The sequence below is a fragment of the Xiphophorus maculatus genome, chromosome 6 (assembly GCF_002775205.1).
Source record: "Xiphophorus maculatus strain JP 163 A chromosome 6, X_maculatus-5.0-male, whole genome shotgun sequence".
In the NCBI taxonomy this organism is placed as follows: domain Eukaryota; kingdom Metazoa; phylum Chordata; class Actinopteri; order Cyprinodontiformes; family Poeciliidae; genus Xiphophorus; species Xiphophorus maculatus.
Genome location: NC_036448.1, coordinates 21,785,764 through 21,805,720, shown reverse-complemented (window position 1 = coordinate 21,805,720; position 19,957 = coordinate 21,785,764). Strand labels below are relative to the sequence as shown.

At 37.6% G+C, this 19,957-nt stretch overlaps 1 protein-coding gene across 1 annotated transcript in view; it reads right to left on the bottom strand.

Moving 5' to 3' along the window:
• Positions 1-5,357: 5,357 nt before the first annotated feature.
• The window catches only part of LOC102229675 (guanine nucleotide exchange factor VAV3-like), a 56,554-nt gene continuing 41,954 nt past the window's right edge, over positions 5,358-19,957 (bottom strand). The window contains exons 24-27 of the mRNA XM_023336199.1: positions 16,606-16,693; positions 16,051-16,180; positions 8,742-8,890; positions 5,358-6,939 (exon numbers count right to left, since the gene is read on the bottom strand). Coding sequence (XP_023191967.1) covers positions 6,898-6,939; positions 8,742-8,890; positions 16,051-16,180; positions 16,606-16,693 — 409 coding nt within the window. The 3' untranslated portion in view covers positions 5,358-6,897. The remainder of the gene's footprint in view (positions 6,940-8,741; positions 8,891-16,050; positions 16,181-16,605; positions 16,694-19,957) is intronic.

Sequence of the window (19,957 nt, the reverse complement as noted above, 5' to 3'; positions counted from 1 at the left end):
GTTAAGCTGCCTCTTCTAGAGCATGATTGAAATGATTTTTCCTTCTCTCCCAATTATTCTGTTCTTGCAGTGGTCCTTTCAAGAGGCCCATATTATGACTCTGTTCTCACTAATTTACCCCTGAAAGGAAAGATGGGGATTGTTAAAATTGCATGTTTAAATCTCCTAACTCTACAATTATGTTGTTGCAGTATGCATCGTAAATAATGTAAATGAGTTGAGGTGAAAAAAATGAAGTTTAACCAGGACAATTCAACTGTATGAAACCAGGTGGAGGTTTGAAAAACAGTTTTTCTCCTTGTAATTTCAGGTAAACTAATTTGATTTTCCCTTTTTTTTTTATTTTTTAAAGTCAGTAGTTCCAGTCACAAAAGGTAATCCTATTCATTTTCAGGCGTGATCACAGGTCTCATCAGTAGTTTATTTCTCAATGCTAAATCCAGTACTTTTGGATTTTCTTGCCACAACTAAATTGAAAATCAGCCTTAGCTGACTTTGGCACAGCAAGCCCCTATCACTCTGTGGAAAAAAATATTTATACATCCCAGTGGTATAGTTCATAAATAAAATATGCCATTCACATTTTGTTCCAGAGTATCTGGGTTTGGAAAACATTGCTTTATCCCTTCTTTTTCTGAGCTTGCTGGGAGGGAAGCTGTGCTTTTTTTTGGGTTGGTTATTGGAGATTACATCATGATTACCTCTGACTTGAAAAACAGAAACAACACAGCTGGAGAATGTGAATTTGTAATGGTGGAAGGTTTTCAAGTAAACATCAAAGTACAGTAAATAGGAGTGCTAATAGTTAATTACATTTTGCATCATAGCAATTTGGTAAATCCTTTGACGCATTCTCCACCTCTATTTTAATGACAGCTGTTTATTTACATGTTAACACTATTGCCATGCTGCCTTGTTGTCAGACATTATATCTGAAAGATAAGTGTACAGCTGCAAAAGACTTCTTCAGTCTTGGTTCTAATTTCCAGATGCCCAAAGACGCCATGTCGATCTGTTCAAACAATAACACACAATCAGAAGGTCCAGCCTTAATATGGTTCTTGGAGGAGAAGAGGTCATTTTTCCCAGAACTGAATAGGTTTGGTAACTCCAACTGATCCAAAACAGTGAAGGTCTGATTGTGTGTTTGCATTTATTTATATATAAACATCTGGTTTCTGCTCTACTTGGAATAGTGTTAGAAGAGAGACTCTCTCCTTTAGCCAATAAACAATAAAAAGTGGTGTTTTATGGCTCAAGAACTGTTATGAAACAAGTAAAAGATGAAGCACAGCTAATGTTAATAATAAAATTAGTATTGTTAAGAGATTAGCAACACTTAACATACCATGTAATTTTGGAGGACACCTTTTGGACACAACATGATTCAGCTGTTGGGTTGCAGGGAAAGGGTATTATTTTGTCATATGTTTGTTTGTGTCCATTGGATCACAAATGTCTTTAAATGTTGTTTGAGTTCCCGTTTGCATTAGCGGCTTATTGCTCTGAAGAATTGAGGAGAAGAAAAAATTAACTGATCCACCTATCTATTCTGTCCTATCCCTCTTTCTTTGAAATATTTGGCTTGTCCCAGGGACTGATGATAATACTGGTACAAAATCCTCAGCCACAAGCAAACAGACTCATAGCCAGACTGACATGCTAAGCAGAAACAGTTTAAAGCCAGAAAACAGACAGACACACACACACACAAAAAAATCAAAAACAAAGAGAATCTTGTTACAGACAAAACACAAAAGATGTCTACCATAAAAGGCTACAATGAAGCCAAGGGCTCCCTAAAGGAAAGTGACCACAGCAAACCTGAACCTTCCTGTTGGCAGAGCTGGTTGGAAAGAGAGGGCAAGCAGGTGGGTCGGGAGACAGACAGCCTCCTGCCAAAGAGGAGAAGCAGCGCCACCTTGTTAAACCTGTCCCCAGGAACCACAGGCAGATGCTCTGCTTCCCTATGATAATGGCAGACCTGCGAAACAGCGTCATGCTCCTTTGAACAACTACTGACCTCAGAGCTGTGACTCGCTTTGACGCCATTGCCAGTTCCGCCTCAGCACACTCACAAGAGGCTCGATTCACCATGAGCTTTAATGCAGTGTCCTAAATGCCAGGCTGCTGATGCAACCGTCATCGGTTTGTGTATTTCATCGAGCTTCTCCATATGTGGGCCTCACATTTAAGTGCCTCCAGATGCTTGATCTCCGATTACATATTAAGACCTTTGAAAATATGCTCCCCAGCTCGGGCAAGTTGTGATTAAGGATATGAAGTGAAACCCATTAATTTGTGTTTATCCAACATTTTATATTTAGAGGACCAACTGCTGGCAAGCATCAAAGCCCAGTCAGCGCGTGCTGCCATGAGTCAAGAGGAAGTAACTGGGGTGAGCAAGAGATAGAAGGGGAAATAAGGAGATAGAGGGGGATAGATCAGCAGTTCTCCGAGGATTAGCTCATTTAGGCTGCTTTGATCTGGGAGGTCTTAATTGCTGGGCAGAGCTGTTAGAGTCTTAATGGAGATTCAGCAACATCATGCCGACAAGAATGCAGAAGGATTGTTTCTACCTTCCCTTCCTAACTCCTGTAATCTGGAGACACAGTGACCTTAAATCTGTAGTTCGACTGTAATATCTGCGCATAGGCACATCTCAATAAAGTCATTAATGAAAAGTTAATATATTTCTGCAAATCATTTCGAGGAATGAAACCTTATTACATGGAGTCACAGAATTACGTGTTTCGAGCATTTATTTCTGAAGCTGCCTGCTGATCAAGTGTGTCCAAGCATATTAAATAAGAGTTGTGTGAAAGGAAAAAGTGTGATAGGAAAAGATGGACAAGCAACAGGGACACACTTAAGAGGACAAAGCATTAAATGTATGTGCAGTAAATGCATTTAATACTACGTTTTTCAGGTTAAAAAAAACTGGAAGGTAAGAGGTTCAAGTTTCGCAACTGCCATAAAGCAGTTGAAAAGTAGTTTTTCATTAATACCATTATAATACCTACACCGAAATATAAACTAAATGCTCTGCATACAACATCATTGACACTATGTCAATGATGTTGCGTCAAAGTCAAAGTTGAAACAATGTAATTCACACCAAACTAATCCAGTTGAAACTTTCCATTTTTTGGAAAAACATTGCAGAGTGACTGGTGGTCACAACTCAGTAGTCGAATATAAATCTAAAAAATAAAGTCTTTTGCAGAGTCGAGCTCTTTGGGGAGGGATTGAGAGTATTTTCTGTAAGGGCAGCTCCAGTTTTCACTAAATCCCTGTTTAACCTTCGTACAAAGATCCGGGGAGTATGACTGGCAGAGATTGATGCTAAGAAGATCATTTACACAGATGATGAGAAAGCAGGACCACCTTTCACTCCTTGGCCTTTGGCTCTCTCACATGCATACCTTTGCACAAACGGCCATCCTTATTAACAATGTCTCTGCATACTTATACAGCTGCACCTCTCTGGCTGCTCTCGAACATCTCTGTTGCAGTCTTTTATCTTCTTTGCCTAAGACTGGAGCAGGAAGATTTAGGAGAGAAAGACTATTAAACTAGCTGCACTGCCTCTTTGTGATGGCAAGTTATAGCACAACAGAGCCCTTCCTCTGCAGAGTCTGATCATTAGGAAGGTAGCGGAGCAGCAGAGGAACAGTTAACATTACAGAAACACCGATATTGGGAAGCTTCAATGCCTGGAAAGTACAAGGCAAAGGCGCTAAAGAGTATATAAAGGTCTTTAAATTGTGATCCAATGAAATGTACTGCTATAGGAAAACTGTTTTCAGAGTTTTTGACTACTTCATAAAAAAAAATCATGAAAAAAGTCAATACATAATAAAATGTATGAACAGAAAGCTGCCAACACAATGTATCCTTATTTCTTATTGTAAGCTGCACTGTAATATGTGCAATACAGCAAATCTTTCTTTGTGTTTCTGTGATTCTGTTTTACTGTTTCCGTTTTCAAAAGATGGACTGAAGAGTTCTCTTTGAGATGTTCAAACCTTGGAATATTGTCTTATAAACAAACCCTGTGTGAAATTTCTTATATTTTTTACCCCTGATTTTTCTGCATTAGCCTTAGCCTTCATGACCCTTCATATGTAAAACAACACTCTAAAATATCACAAATATGTCCCAAGTGCAGTGTTTAGATATTTTAACATGAAACCAATGCATCATTTTGTTTCCATTGTTTAATTTTGTGATATTTGCTTTGTTTTATTGCATAAAATCGCAATAAATAGATTGAATTTTGTAGATGTTTGTGGCAAAATTAGAAAAAGTTCAAGTTGACTGTAAATATGTTACTTGCAGTGACGTGCGGTGAGGTTCATAGCTGGTGAGGCACTGACGTCATCAGAATCAGATTTGCAAATAGATGCATAGATTGACAGCAGTTTACAGGTTATGTTTCACTTCTGCATCCTTACACATACAAACTGTAGCTCACAAAATCTATCGCTGCACTTGACTTGCTTCCCGAATCGTTTAGCCTAGCTCGCTGTCACTTACTCGGCAGTTGAGGAGTGAACAAGACGAACGTCTGGGATCTTGAGCGCCCCCTGCCATGAGGCAAGAGAACTGCCTGCCTCACCTCGAACCTGTTCTCTGCCGTTTATAATCGCTCATTACACGAAACACGTTACACAAACACAGTTGGTGACAAAAAGCACTGTACATTATATACATAAGCTAAATTATTGGAAATAAGTTCACATATTAAATTTGTTTAAACCATTTTATTGACGCCGTACAGCAACATGCTCTCTCCGCTTAGCAGCCAGCGCAGAGCCAGGGGTTGCGCAATCCAAGGTGAGGCAGAGCTCGCTGCTGCCTCACCGGCATCGCTTCCAAGCATTTGAATGGGAAAATAAGAAAATTCAGCGATTTTGAACAAATAAAAATCGAAATTGGTGAAGCTACATGAAAAATAAATATTTTTTAGTACAAACCACCGGATGAATATAACAATTTAAATTACTTTATGATTATATATTTGATTATGATTATATACTTTCCATGATGGCTGGTGAGGCACTGCCTCACCTGCCTCCCCTGACCGCACGTCACTGGTTACTTGTCTTCATTGATTGTATGTTTGGATCCAAAAATTGTGCAACAATATCCAGCTTTGAACTGAAAACAACATGAACTAAATCTTTTTGTGATTAATGAATCAATTCAATAAATAAGTTTCATTTTTAAAATTACTGACATACGTAGTTTCTGATGATATTCTAATTTATTATAATGCACCTATTCCCAGATTTCAAAGAAGTATTTTGCTGGAAGATTGAGATGCTGGAAGCAAAAAAGAAATTAGAAAGTAAACAAGACTTTGCAGCACCATCCTCCATACAGCATAATTGCTTTCAGGTGTCTGTCTCTTCTGCTTGTTTAGCCGTATTTGAGAACCGCTCCTCCACAACCGTCTCTAACCCAGCTGGGGTTTGTGATGCAACTGCAGTGGCATTGTTAATGCAATATCACATTTGTCTTAAAAGGAGAAAAGAATTGCCAATCAAAATTTCAAAAGTACAATTTGAATGGAAAGCTTTTATTAAATATTGATGTCACACACATGGTTAGCGGGTCGTTGGCGTTTGAAGGAAAATTCATCACTTTGACGCCCTTGTGCTACTTTGCTCCACAGTGAACAGCTGTTACATCACCCTTGAATCACTCATTTTCAAAGTAAGACGAGTTGAGGTAAACACTAAAATCTTTGGAATGCAAAGGACTCTCAGGTTTCCACAGCGAATGCTCACAGTGAGATATGAGATTGTACCATTAATTACATCACCCACTTACTCTGCATTGATTTGTCTTTGATTGCAGAGTAATCAAAGATAGCAAAAATGATAGAAGTTTTCATTAATAAGTGCATATATAAAAGTATCTTTTAAAGCACCGTCCTATCACATGTCAGAAGTTAAGTAGATTATGAGCGTAAGGTGTGAGTGCAGTCGTTCACGAGTCCTTCAACAGGTGCAGTTGTCCTTGGAGTGGATTTGAAATTCTGTTCCTGAAAATGGCGACCATGTGCATTGCTGGTGTGTGAATGTGTGACTGAATGAAAAAACATTATGTAGAGCTGCACAGGCTTAAACATCAGCTATCTGGGTGTAAACCCTTTAAACTATTCTATACAAAGGGCAAGTTACAATGAGAATTGTAACATGCCAAAAGGAACTGAACTGAAATTTTGGCCCCATATTCTGGTGGAAATGTATCCAAACAGGCGTCCTTCCTCTTCATGTTAAACAGAGTCTAGCAAGCTATAATACTGAAATATTTCATAATTCTTTTCAAAGAAGAATAATGTTAAAGAGTCCAGGATAGCAACAAATGAAAGTTAAAATCTGTCCAGGTTTTTTGATGTTTGGAGAAGGGAAATAAAAAATAAAAAGAAGCTGAACACAAACAAAAAGAGAAGCAGTGAGGACTCCTGTGTTCCTGCCACGGTCAAAGCTCCTCAGCAGCTGAGTTCATCCCTGGGGGGAGTACCTGGGCGGTGCACTGTCAGCAGGATCTGTGCTTCGGCTAGACGACTGAGCCTTCCAGGTGTCGAAACATGATGACAGCAAAGGCAGGTATTACCACAGCCAAAGCAGTGATCAATAATAAGAGAAGGTGAGAGGGAACAGAGAGGGCAGACAGAACCACAACACTGCATGGCACCTCTGGAATCTCCATTTTGCCAACCTTCTCCTCCTTCTCACGTGAGAGTCTACCAGCGACCAGGAGAAGATCTTAAAGGGTAGCGCTGCTTCATCTCATGTCCTGGTTTTATCCGGGAAAGATCTGAGTAAAGGTACGGAGGGTGGCCGTCATTGCACGTCGCCATCTTTCACTTATCATCGAATGCAGTTAGTCTTCTTCGTCCACATAAGTTGAGGGAAACCAGCCCACCTGAGAAACAGCAGAACAGAAAAGAATCAGGCACCAGGTCAAAGTTACACAAATCTAAAAGAATCTTGACAATTTGATCCTTTTATATTATAAATCTCAGGTCACAGAGAAACACAGTTATTATTTTTGGAATAACTAAATCAGACCTGACAGGAATCCTACTTAGGCAGTAATGTAAGTTGACAGGCTTCACAATGATCATTCACAGCTGATATTAAAATTCGCTCTGAGCGATCAGTTCACATTTTCCCCAATTTTGTGTAAATTAACACGTCACAGAGCAAGGCGATAAACATACAGTGTGACATCACTGCTCACTTGAACTGCCATAATTAAGAACTTACAGAATGCCCTCTCACCATCTCCTTTTCACGGCACATTCTCTGGACACTGATTTTGCTGTTCACAATGCATTTTGGGAGATTTTCTTAAACTGGGAGCTGTCCAGACACACCTGCTCTTTGAAGGGAGTCCACTAATGATCCACTGATGCAGATACAAGAGTCCCAATCCACTTCTGAGATATTTTACCACTGTTCAGACATTATCAGATCATTCACAACAGACATTAGCAGCAATGACTGTGATCAGGAATGACATAGGAAGTGAGGGAGTTAATGAGAGGAAATCAACCAACTACCTGGATTGTCTATATAGGAATAGAGTGGATGTTTTATAGTTCTAAAGTTGCACAGACCCACTCTTTCTTTCTGTACTGGTAACCACACTAATAGTGTGGAAGTTTTTTTAATTGGTTATTTCACATTTGCCACGCTTTGCCCTTTTATGTGTTTTATGTGCTTCCATAAAACTTCAAACATACACTTTAGGAGAAAGGGCAAATATCATCACAGAAAACATGGCTGTTTATTCTCCAAAACCCTTCATTATGGCTAAATTAAAACAATTCCAGAAAGATAAGCATGCCCAAATTCCTCCACAGAAATATAAAAAAACAAACTAATTTGACGCTCAATGGCAATTGTTGTCACCAAGGGTGGTGCAACTTTGTATTAGGATTAAGGGGCAATTACTTTTTCACATTGGGCCAGGTTGATTTTCATAATCTTTTCCTCTTAATAAATGAACTTATAATGTCAAACTGTTTTTTGTGTACAAAACAGAAGAAATCTGTAAGAGGCAAATCGTTTTTAGAACAATGTTGTTAATCCTGATGGTATCACCATCTTAGAGCACAGCGTGTGTTTTTCATCTTAGTTTGAAACAGGAGTGTAAATGTCTCTTTTAAAATAATACACATGCATAACTGTTAATCATTATGAAATGATCTTGTACTGTTGAACAAAAATAAATATCTTATGACGCATTTTTAGACTTTAAGCTATGATTTTATCATTTCATTTGTGTAGAAAACTTCTTCCCAAAACCTTTAGGATTCAGAAGAACTCCTATGATGTAGAGCAAGGCAGCACTGTGCCCTTAGGCTATTAGTGAGAAAATGGATTGTTTTACTCTTTTGCAAACATTTTCTTGTGAAGAAAGGAACATTTTCAGTACAAGCAGAGAGCATACTAATACTACCAATGTTGCTAGTAATAGTGAGAAAGTCAGATGTACAAATTAGCTAATCTGCCTACTCTAGTTATAATGAAGAGAATGCTTTTGTCGTTATCTCACTCAAGAATCATCCCATTACATTTCACTTATGACATAAAAAAGATGAAGAAAATAAAAAGACTAAATATTTTTTAGAATCTTTCCCTTCTCTAGCAAAAAAATAAAGAAAATAATATGAAATAGCCTAAATTCAAACCGTTTAATCAAAAGCAGCGGCAACTGACCTTGCCATCAACCTCTCCCCTCCACCAGCCATTGGTCATCTTGGTGTAGATCCTGATAATGTCTCCCTGCTGCAGAGAGAGCTCCCGCGTGTCTCTGGAGCTGAAGTCGTAACGTGCCACTGCAATACCGACTATCCTGGGAGAAATAACTGAGACATGGAAAGATCCTGTTATTTTATTGCGATTCGCTGACAAAAATGTACTTTTTTGACTTTCAAAGTAATGCCAAAATAGTTCAAATGTTTGTAATCCAGATAGATTTAAGTCATGCTAAAAGTAAATAAAAACTGGAACAGAACTTGAGGTTGCCTGGTATACATGGAGACATCTTCACCAGTCCTTCTTGTTGGGGCCCAGTGTTGTAAAGATCAGAGGTCATGGATATTGTGGTTTTGTGCTGAATTTATTAAAAGTTAACCCTGAAGTCAGTTCACGTAATGCATCCTCCCTTATCAGGGTAAATAACATTCTTCCTTACACGTGCAGGTCAGGCCTCGTGTCACATGTGAACATGGTTATGGAAAGGTTTGTCTGCCTTATCGGAGAAAATACAGATGACAGCTGTGAAGATACGCTGGACGAAAGGAGCACATCTGCTCCCAAGTGCACACAGAGGCACAATGTAAGATGACAGGTGCTCTTACCATCAAATAAATAGGCACCTATACAGGATTTGTACTTGCCATGTAACAAATACAATTTACATGATAATATGTTCGGTATTGCCGTGCATTTACATCAGAGCAGCAAATTGCACACTCTGAGCATTTCTTCACTATTTCTGGACTCAATAAAATTCAACCAATTTTCTTTTTCAACATATCTTGGATCGATTACCAGTAAAAGTGCACACATGTAATTGCATTCCTTTTTGCCACTTTAAAGTCACTCTAAAACAAACTGGAGATAGGACAGTAAGATCTGCTATAAATTTAAATCACTAATTTATGTTCTTATTTGTCTTTATTGTACTGATGTTATGGGACATGACACAGTAGTAACACCAATGGAAAACATAGTGATGTATCCTACTATCAATAAAAGTACTAAAAAGTGAACTTATTTCAGTGATTCAACGAAAAAAGTGAAATTACACAACAAAATGCATTACAAAGTGAGATATTTTAAGCATTTATTTCTAAAAACCCAAAACTACATTTCTCAAAAAGTTTAATATAAGACCAAAAACTATTTTTTAAGGCAGAAATGTTGTATGACCTACATAATTAGTTGTTCAGCAGACAGTCACTGACACCCTCCACCAGGAGGACAAGTTCATTAAAATCCTTGCTTGAAAACATCCCTTTTACTTCGTGTTGTATCCAAGGATGTCAATGGAAAGTTGAGTGGAGGGACAAAGTGTGGTAGAAAAAAAATTCACAAGCAACAGGAATAACTGTAGCCACCACTCACATGTATCCAGAGTTTGACCTGCAACTCTGCCACTCCTTGTGTTAAGCAAGCAATCTTCAGTAAACTATTAAATTGGCTTTGTTTTACATGCCTTTTTAGGCTGAAGTTATTTCTTGTGCATCTCTTTCTCCCACAGTTCTTCGTATCACTAAACTTTCCATTGATATGTTTGCACACAGCATGCTGTAAACTGTTAGTGGCTTACCCTCTTTAGTGTCAATTTAAACATTTCTGATTAAGTTTCAAATTTATCACACTGTGTGTGATTAATCTTATTATTATTATTATTATCTGAATTACTGAAATAAAGATGCTTTTTGGCAGAAATAAACCGTTCTACTTCATTCAGATGTATTTATATCTTACTTAAAATGTCATAAATGAAGACAGTTGTGCTTCATGAACTCTGAAATATGGGGATGCAGCTCAAAAGAGACAAAGAAGAGCAAAAAAGCTGCACCTGTACCTGACCAGAAAGGCGAGAAGGAGGGAGGAACAAAGCCGCAGCCGCCAGAAGAAACTACAGAGAAACATAGCAAAAGATGGAGGAGGAAGTGGGGGAAGTGGGAGGTGGGTAAGGGGAGCGGGAGGTTCAGTCCGTAGTGGGAGCAGAGAGAGAAAACATAAGCAAAGTAAACAGAAGTTTGACAGAAAGAGTGTGTGTGAGATGGTGGAGAGGAGAGGAGAAAGCAGAAAAGTTGTCAAAGTCAAAAATACAAGGAAAAAGAAAATACTGCTGAAGTATTCTGTGAGAGAAATGGGCAAAACAGTGAAGCCATCAGACAAAACTGTCACTTTACGAGATTAGATTCATGGATAACCGTTACAATGTATTAAATTATTGGGGATTGGGAGATCTTGATAATCTGTTGGCACCAGCAATCCTTTCAGCTTCAATCCAGATGAGCAGAACCAAATGAATGTGGTCAAGATTGGTGGTTTGACTAGGACATGTCTTAAAACTCAGACAGGTCATTTCAGAAATTATACTATAGTAAATAGTAAAAAAAAAAGAAAACTACCTAGTAAATATACCTGTGTGAAGTAAAATCCCAGTATAAATCCAGATGCTTTGTGAAGCCCTCATTGGTTTGTTAAAGAAGATTAATGAACCAACATCACCAAAAAGCAGAACAGAAAGGTCAGGAAGAAAGTTGTGGAGAAGTTTAAATCATCTTTAGGTTCTGGAACAATATTTCAAGTTTTGAGCGTCTCACAGAGCTCTGTTCAAGCCATTAGCTTAAAACCAATCCACATAGCTCTAATCAGAAAAGCAACCAGTAGGCCCATGGTGACTCTGGGGGGGTTGCAGAGGTTCACAGCTCAGGTGAAAGAATGTGGGCCAACTAAGATTGGAAAGAAGAAAGTTAATGTAGAGAAAATTCAAATCAACATAGCAAACGTGTTAAAGAAGGTACTTAAGTCAGACAAAACCTAAAACAAAAAATTTTGGCCTGCATGCAAATTATGACAATTTGATTATTAAATTAAATCAAGTCTCAAACCTGGTAACAGTATCATTTCAATGTATTTAAAGAATTGATTTTTTGCAGGTGTACTGGCTTTAAGATTTTCATCAAAGAAATACAACCAGAAAACCCTATGGATAAGACGTCTCTTCTCCAGGCAGATATTTAATTATCATTACACAGCAGATCATTTTCTGATCCCAGCAGTAACACAAACAGACAATGACAAGCACAAAGTCAGTCACAATTAAAACTTTTTGAAGGAGATTTCCCAACAACTTTTCTTAATAACTTATAGCGTTTCTGTAGTTCTGAATCTTTGTGAATGTTTGCTCAGTCACACATTTTCTCTATTCATTGCTATTCAGCACCTTGTTTTGAGATTCAAACCTTTTTTATTATCATTTTTGCTTTTGCATGACATCTATCTCTCCACAGAGGCTGTTTACCTGACAGAGAATACAGTGCCCACACTACTGCGTCGACGGGGGTGTACGACTTAAGGCAATAATAATCTACCCCGCAAAGCACAGAGGCAGCCGTGGCTCTGTCAAGGTATCATGAGAGAAGGTAGTGCTGTGAGTGGCAGCAGAAAACAAAAGCACCTCTTACAGAGATGCTTTGAAGCTCCATGCGCTCTGAGACCGACTCTGCCAAAAGAAGCAAAGGGACAAGGATGCAGCAGAATTTTACATCCAAACAGACACAAAGGCCCAACTCTGACTTTGTTCTAGCGTTCATCTGCTCGCCCTGGCTCCTGGTTGTTTACACATGCATCTCTTTTTAAGTTAAGACAGTTTACCTCCAGCTGCCTCCCGCTCATCTAGATTAGATCACATTTGCAAACTTTTCCCAGTTTTGTGGAAGGCGTTGTGGTCCCTCCGTTGGACCCGGGGTATTCCCCCAGGTGTATGTCAACAGGCGGCTGTCACACTGTTTTTTTTTCCCGTTGCTGGAGCCAGCCCAAGTGAAATGTCATGTCCTGTCAGTAAGATTGTGAAGCCATCTCGCAGCTAAGCAGTGTTCGGAGTGTGACGTTTTGGAGTAGCAGGCTCTTGGTGGTTGCCTAAGGCGCTTAGCCCTAACTGGGACCTCCCTGCCAAGACTGGTGAGCTGCTCAGGCTCCTTTTTATTTATACATCAGTAAGCTTCCAAATCTCTCTATTGTTTTTAGCTCAGTCCCTTATTTTCCATATCACCTTACTCTTCTATGCATCTTTATAGCTATTCCCTTTTATTAACAAAGAAATTGGCAGCAGAAACAAAGGGATATTGAAATAATAGCAGTCCAAGACGAACCAGATCGATCACTTTTTGGTAGAAATTATAATGTATAAGTGTTGGATTAGTTTTTGATGAAGTGAGAGTCCGACCGCTGCTCAGGTGTAGTAGAGTAACAGGTAATGAGTAGATCCAACTGGCATTCAGTGAGGTCATTTGTTCGCTTTCATACAGCAAACAGGTGAGGCAGCACTGTAACATGTTGGTTATCGTGCATTATTCTCTGAAACTGAGTGAAATTGGGTTGTTTCAAACATTGTTTGGAAAAATTGGGAAAGGAAACATAAAGTAGCACAGAAAATGATAAACCGATATTTTACTTCTATTTATTAGCCTATCCAGCAGATAGAGTATCCGAGTCATGATTGTAGAGGTACTAGCTCATTGAAGCTCAGACATTATGTTCTGTTTTTTCCTTTTTGGTATTTTCTTTTTAGAACGTATCAATAAGTTGCCGTTTTAAAAACTCTTCTGCCTCAGTAATTCATAGGTCACAGATGAACTTCACAAATAAATAATCCTGAGGCCCAACTTGAAAGAGAAATTTTGAGAATTTCCAGAAACTTGAAAAAGTATTTATCAAAACCAATTTTATTCTTAGGAATGGTTTAGAACCTTTAATGAGTGTTTTCACTTAAATGGTTTCTAAAATAAAATCTACTCAAAGAGACACTTAGTAGGGAGGACTAGCTAGAGTAAGGAGTTATAGGAGCTAACAGAGATAAACATACATGGTCATGGGCATTGGTACAGTTCCAACTCAAGCCTTGCCAGTGAGTATGGTAGCAAATAGATACATATATAAAAAAATAATATTGGCAAGAAACCCTCCTATGGTCCCATTTTTTAAAAGGACATTCTGAATGGGTTACAAATCCATTAACTGGGCTAAAGAGAAACAGTGCAACATTTTATAGACACACTGTCTGTCAGATGGAATGAAACACTGAATTTAATCCAGAGTACTTTATGAAGCATGGTGGCTGAGGCATAATGATATGTCAAACTTTCTATTCATTATTTTATATACTTAAATTTCATGCTTCTAGAGATGTAGTCCTGAGTTTCTGGTTTGTAGTTTCCTGATGTATTCTGGATCTTTCTGTTTTCTGTTCTCCTTACTTTCCCTGCTGTTTGAGTTTTCCTTTCTCCTATTGGCTTTGAGGCCTTTCTTGTGAAGCTGTGTTCTGTTTTCGTATTGTTTTCTAGTTTCAGGTCTCTGTGTTTATTTTATGTTCTGCCATTCATAGCATTTCTATCCCCTCTGTTATCTGTTTTTCTCTTTTAGCTGCTCTCACTCTGGTTGCTCGATTGTCAACCCTCTGTGTTCCAGGTTTCTCTTCTCAGCTCTCAAATATGTTTGTTTCATGTTTCCTTTTGGACTTTCTTTAGACTTTGTCCCTTGGATTTCTTTAAGTTCTGTTTCAGTTATTAAAACTTTCATTTTTTGCTCCTCTCCTTGTCTGTATTTGTGTCCTCTCAAACCCACCACTTATGACAGAGGATGTTTTTCACACTAGGGTTTCAGGGACATTTATCACATACCAAAGATGATGGCTCAGTTTGAATGCATCAAAAACTTGAAGAGGTCATGTTGCCTTATGTTGAAGAAGAAACACCCTTGAAATTCTTTTTTGTTACAGGGCAATGAACCCAACCACACCAGTATGTGTGTAGAATGATTGGTTCACACCAAAAAAACGTTATGGAGTATAATCCCCAAATCTGAATACAAAAGAAAACCAAACATGCTGTTTCTTAGACAAAACCAAGAAATTTAAAGTTATGGATGCAGAAAGCTATATTTGTTCATAGTTTTCAGAAATTGGTCAACTCCAAGCAACAAATGTATGGAGTAAAAATAATTCTTATGAAGCTTTTTGTTTTCATTTATACGGTGAATGTTTGAGTTTGAATGAAAAATGCAGACACTACAATTTTTTTGAACATTCCAGAACTCACTTTTCTTCACTTTTTCCAAAGTAAGAACAAATTCGATAATTTTTTTCTTCATTCTTTGATTTGGAAAATAATGTGCAGTGTTCCCAGTGTATTTCATCTGCTGAATGTTTTATAAATGGCCTGATCTGGTATAGCATTTTTCTACTCATATTGAACACTCAAAGTGCTTAAACTTAGAATAACATTCACTCAACCAGACTCACAACATTCACTAAGAAAAATGCGGTTCAGTAAGCAAGTTGGGGTTAAATGCCTTGCTTATGCCTTGCCTTGACATGACAGGTGAAATAAAATCAACAACTTTTTAATGGTGAGATAATTAATCTTCCCATTGAGCTACAGCTAAATTAAAGGAATTTTATGAATTTGACTCCCTTTTTAGTCTACACTGCTAAAATTCTGAACATGACTGTACATTGTCCCACAGTTATAGAGTAAATATTATAGGAAAACAAGCAAGAAAATAAGAAAGGCTACTCAAGAGAATACATTTGAAATCTATTAAAGGGAAGTCATCATTTTAAGATTTAAATACTCTGGATCCAATTTCATCTTATCTTGCTCAAAAACATGGCCAGAGCTGGACAAATTAGTTGGCATATCAGATTTTAAAACTTAACTGATCAAAAGGTGAGTAGACTTGGCTTAGTCTGAAAAATGGGGAGTCTAAGTAGAGTGGGACGCGTAGGGGACACAGGCGAAAGGGTTCAGCCAGAGTGCTATTCATGACAGAATCATTACTTTATAAGTTACAGTGTTTTACACATTGTGACAGATATGATCTCATCTTCCCAAGAACGAAATGGTTTGATTGTAGAAAAAAGTTAAGATTGTGGTTTGAGATTCGAGCAAACTGTTTCATAAAACAATTTCTGCTATCTATTCTATGTGATAACATAGAAAGGATACAGCACAGGCTGTGTCTGTTATACACAGATGGCAGGTAAGCAGCCTTCCAAGAAAAAAAAAGAACAAAAATCACCTTTTTCCTTTTTATCTGATCTCTTTTTTTTTCATAGCAAAAGCCACAAATGCTGGTCTTGGACACAGGTCAAAACAAAAGCTTTGCTTAGAATGTCTTTCAGATATAACCGGCTCAAGATATGATCTGAGCATGTAGTGTTTCCACCTATCAAGCAGAAAGTGTCAGGGAAGAAACCTGGATGTTTGTGAAGCAGACTCACCGTTGCCAACCTTGGTAATGGCCTTAGGCATGATTCCATTGGACAGTTCTCGGTAAGGAACCTGCAGAGTGGTGTCAAGGCTGCTGAATCCCTCTTTCAGTGAGTGTTGTTTATAGTACTCCACCAAGTCCTGTGTGAGATGAGCACAAGAAAATACCTCAATGAAATAAGGAGGCAAGTCTGGGTTATATTTGCACCAAAGTTTAGGTAGTATGAACTATATACCTTTGCACCTTTGATTTTGAAATATCTTGATGTTGACTCATGATGATATATTTATATTTTTTTATGTAAAATCTTATTACTGGCAGATGCTGCAAGTATTTGCTAATTACATATTTTAGCTGCTCATTTTCCAGCAAGAATAGAAAAAGATATTTTTGTATTCATTGGCTTTTTGTCTATTAAAGGGACAAAAAGCCAATTGTTATTGTTGTTCAGCAACAATACTTTTGCTGAATAGCAAAAGTATTGTTATAACAACCCTGTCCATTAATGCTACGGAGTTCTGTGGGACCAAATTAAAAAAAATCCATACAAAGTCAAAACCGTTACCAGCACAGTCTTGAACAGGCGACTCTCAGCGATGTAAAAGCATCCATCCTTGGTCAGAATCTTAATGTGCTTCACTTTATCGTTGAACCTGTGGAGGGTGAAAAGGACATAGACTGATAATCAACTATACATGCTTTTACCTCCGTTTGGTCTCTAAGGTGAACCATAAAGAGTGGCGGTCTGAGAGATTAGTTGGTTGTCATGCAAGAAAGTATGTTTGTGTAACAAACTGAATAGAAAAAAGTTTTTTTTTCTTTAAATAAATATGTAAAGTGTTGTAGGCCTCATCAATTTTACCTAGTAATTATGTATTTTAAGCTATATTTTTAATGTAATATTTAGAAACTGGTACTTTATTCATAAGACTTTATACCATTTAGGAGGTATTAACAAAATTCTATATAATAAACCAATTACCCGAAGACCATATTCTAAGAAGTGAATACATTTTTACCTTGCTGGATTACAAAGCAATATCTTACAATTCAATTAATAATGTTTATTTATTTGGCATTCATCACCACAGTATAGAATATGTTGTTATTATAACACATTTGTCACAACAACAAAAAATCTAATTAATGCAATTACTTAGTCACAGCCTTGTAAACAATCCAACAGCCAGGAGCTGAAATGGAGTGTTGCGCAGTATAATCATGTGCTTTACAGCCGGGGGAAGTTCATGATAATCAAACTCTCTCTTTTTCCCTTTCTTGTCTCTAATAAGTAAAAGTAGTTCCATAAGATTTACAGAATAATGCTGGGAAGCAGTTCAAACAGCAAGCAGTTTAATGTTGGGTTGAATGGTTTAATTAAACCATTCAAGCTAAATTAAATGGTTGATCTCAAATAATTGTGATCATAATCATATTTTTTTTTATGTGAACAATGCAAGAACCAACACAATGGAGTTGCAACAGCTAATTGCTTCCTATATAGTGAATGATAACATTCTTTTATCTCATTTGGTGCTGAATTTCCAGGTGTGTGTTTCTTTGCTTCCTATGTGGCTGTGAAGTTTGAAACATCGTCCCAATGTCCCTACGATTCACAGACTGCACAACCGAAGATGTTTTTATTTAGACAGGCCTTTATGTATGTCTTGTTTTATTACTTTGCCTTTGTGATGTACAGTACAGACCAAAAGTTTGGACACACCTTCTAATTCAATGGGTTTTCTTTATTTTCATGACTATTTATAAGGCAAGAAATCCCACTTATTAACCTGACAGGGCACACCTATAAAGTGAAAACCATTTCAGGTGACGACCTCTTGAAGCTCATCAAGAAAATGCAGAGTGTGTGCAAAGCAGTAATCACAGCAAAAGGTTGCTACTTTGAAGAAACTAGAATATAAGGGGTATTTTCAGTTGTTTTACACTTTTTTGTTTAGTGCATATTTCCACATGTGTTATTCATAGTTTTGATGCCTTCAGTGTGAATCTACAATGTCAATAGTCATGAATATAAAGGAAACTCATTGGATTAAAAGGTGTGTCCAAACTTTTGGTCTGTACTGTATGTCTGTGAAAAGTCTTGCAGAAACATAATTTTACCTATGGTATTTTTGGCAAAACTTCTTATACATTAAAACTTAAAAAGAGTTCAGGATTAAAACTACAATAATGTTCCAATTATATCCTCTATTAGTTTGATGTTTTACTTAGAACGAACATTGTAAATAATGTTCACAGTTAAATATGTTAAAGGACTTATTATTTACAGAGTTATGTAAAAAAAAAAAATCATAGTACAGATATTGTAAATCATAACAAACGCTATCTGAAAAACATACGTACAAGACTCTAAATATACTGGCACACACAGTCAAATGTGTTCAGTTAAGGAAAGGGTGACAGCCTAAGCCCAAAAGTGGGAAACAAAGAGAAACAGACTGGCATGTAAGATCTAGGGCAAAACATTAAAAAGAGTTTCATTGTGTCTGATGTTTTCCTTGATACATTATAGATATATGAGGGGTAATATATTATTTATACAGTATGTGTTGTAATATAATGCAGAGACATATAAGGTATGTTTTCTGAAAAGAGTCTCTCTTATAATCGCAGGACTGGAAACTACAGAGATATTGCATTTAACACAGAGATATGCTCATAGGCCAGCCACTTGTGGTGTAGTTTGACATTAAACAGCTCTAGTTGATCGGTAAGAGCTCGCTGCGTAAAGCTCCATTATCTCAAACAGCCATCCTGATAATGATCTTAAGCACTGAGACGGGCAATTAGGATTGGACTGTTCAGAAACTGGCCCACTAGATCAAAGCAAGGAATGAGTAACTGCATGAGCCGACCAAAAATAAATGGGCTGGAATGGTGTGTCACTGGCTAAATAGTCTTAACATCCAAACACTATTTCAAAGTGCTCTCTCCATCGTTATAATCTCCCACAATTGTCATGCCAGGTCAGGAGGACTCGGTGGGCCTTTATTTCTTTTAAAAGACCGTACACGCTTTGATGTGGCTTGAAAGATGTTCACCAGTTAAACAGACAAAGTTGCTTTTCAAAAGAGAGACAAGAAGCCACTTTGCTTCTAGATAAGGCAGCCTTTTATTGGGGCTTTGTGAGATTGTATGTGGTATCTACAATTCAAAGGTATTGTTAACCCTCTTTTGAAATGCATTTCTAAGAGTTGTAACAAAAGTGCATCAAGTGGTGCCATCAAAAGCTATCGAGTGTTCCTTATGTCTGAGACGCATAGCTGGATAATAAAATGACAATCCATTTCCACTTTTTCTCTAAGCCACATTTGCCCGATATGCATGAACTAAGCCAACTACGATAATGTTTACACAAAATCAGAGTCTTGTATGCTTACATGAAAACTGTAAAAAAATAGCCACGTTACAAATGTACATCTTTGCCTTGGTCTATTTTATGTGATAGACCAAGGCAATAAGTGGGAACTGGAAGGCAACTTATTTTTAAACTCTTCAACATTACAATGTAATACATATGCCATGCATGCATCACTCCAACTGCAGCTAAAAATATTTCTGCAGAATCTTTACAGATCAAAGAAAATGCCACCCATTTTTTTTCCAGGGCAGTTTTTGCTCAATCAGATTTTTTGAAGAGTGTGATTCAAAGCTGCAGGAGGTAAATTTCATAAAAATATGTATTTTACATATTTGTCCATGACAGTAAAACAAGAGACAGATAATCAGTGAAAAAAAATCGTGCTCCTTTGTCTTCACCCAGCAGTGCTACTGCCATTTGCAGAAATATACCACTACAAATCAGAAACAATCAGAGTCAGGAGGAGGGTCTTAGTATTGTCAATCACACTCGTGTACATGCTGCTCTGGATTACAAGTTTGCTGCAGCTGTTGAA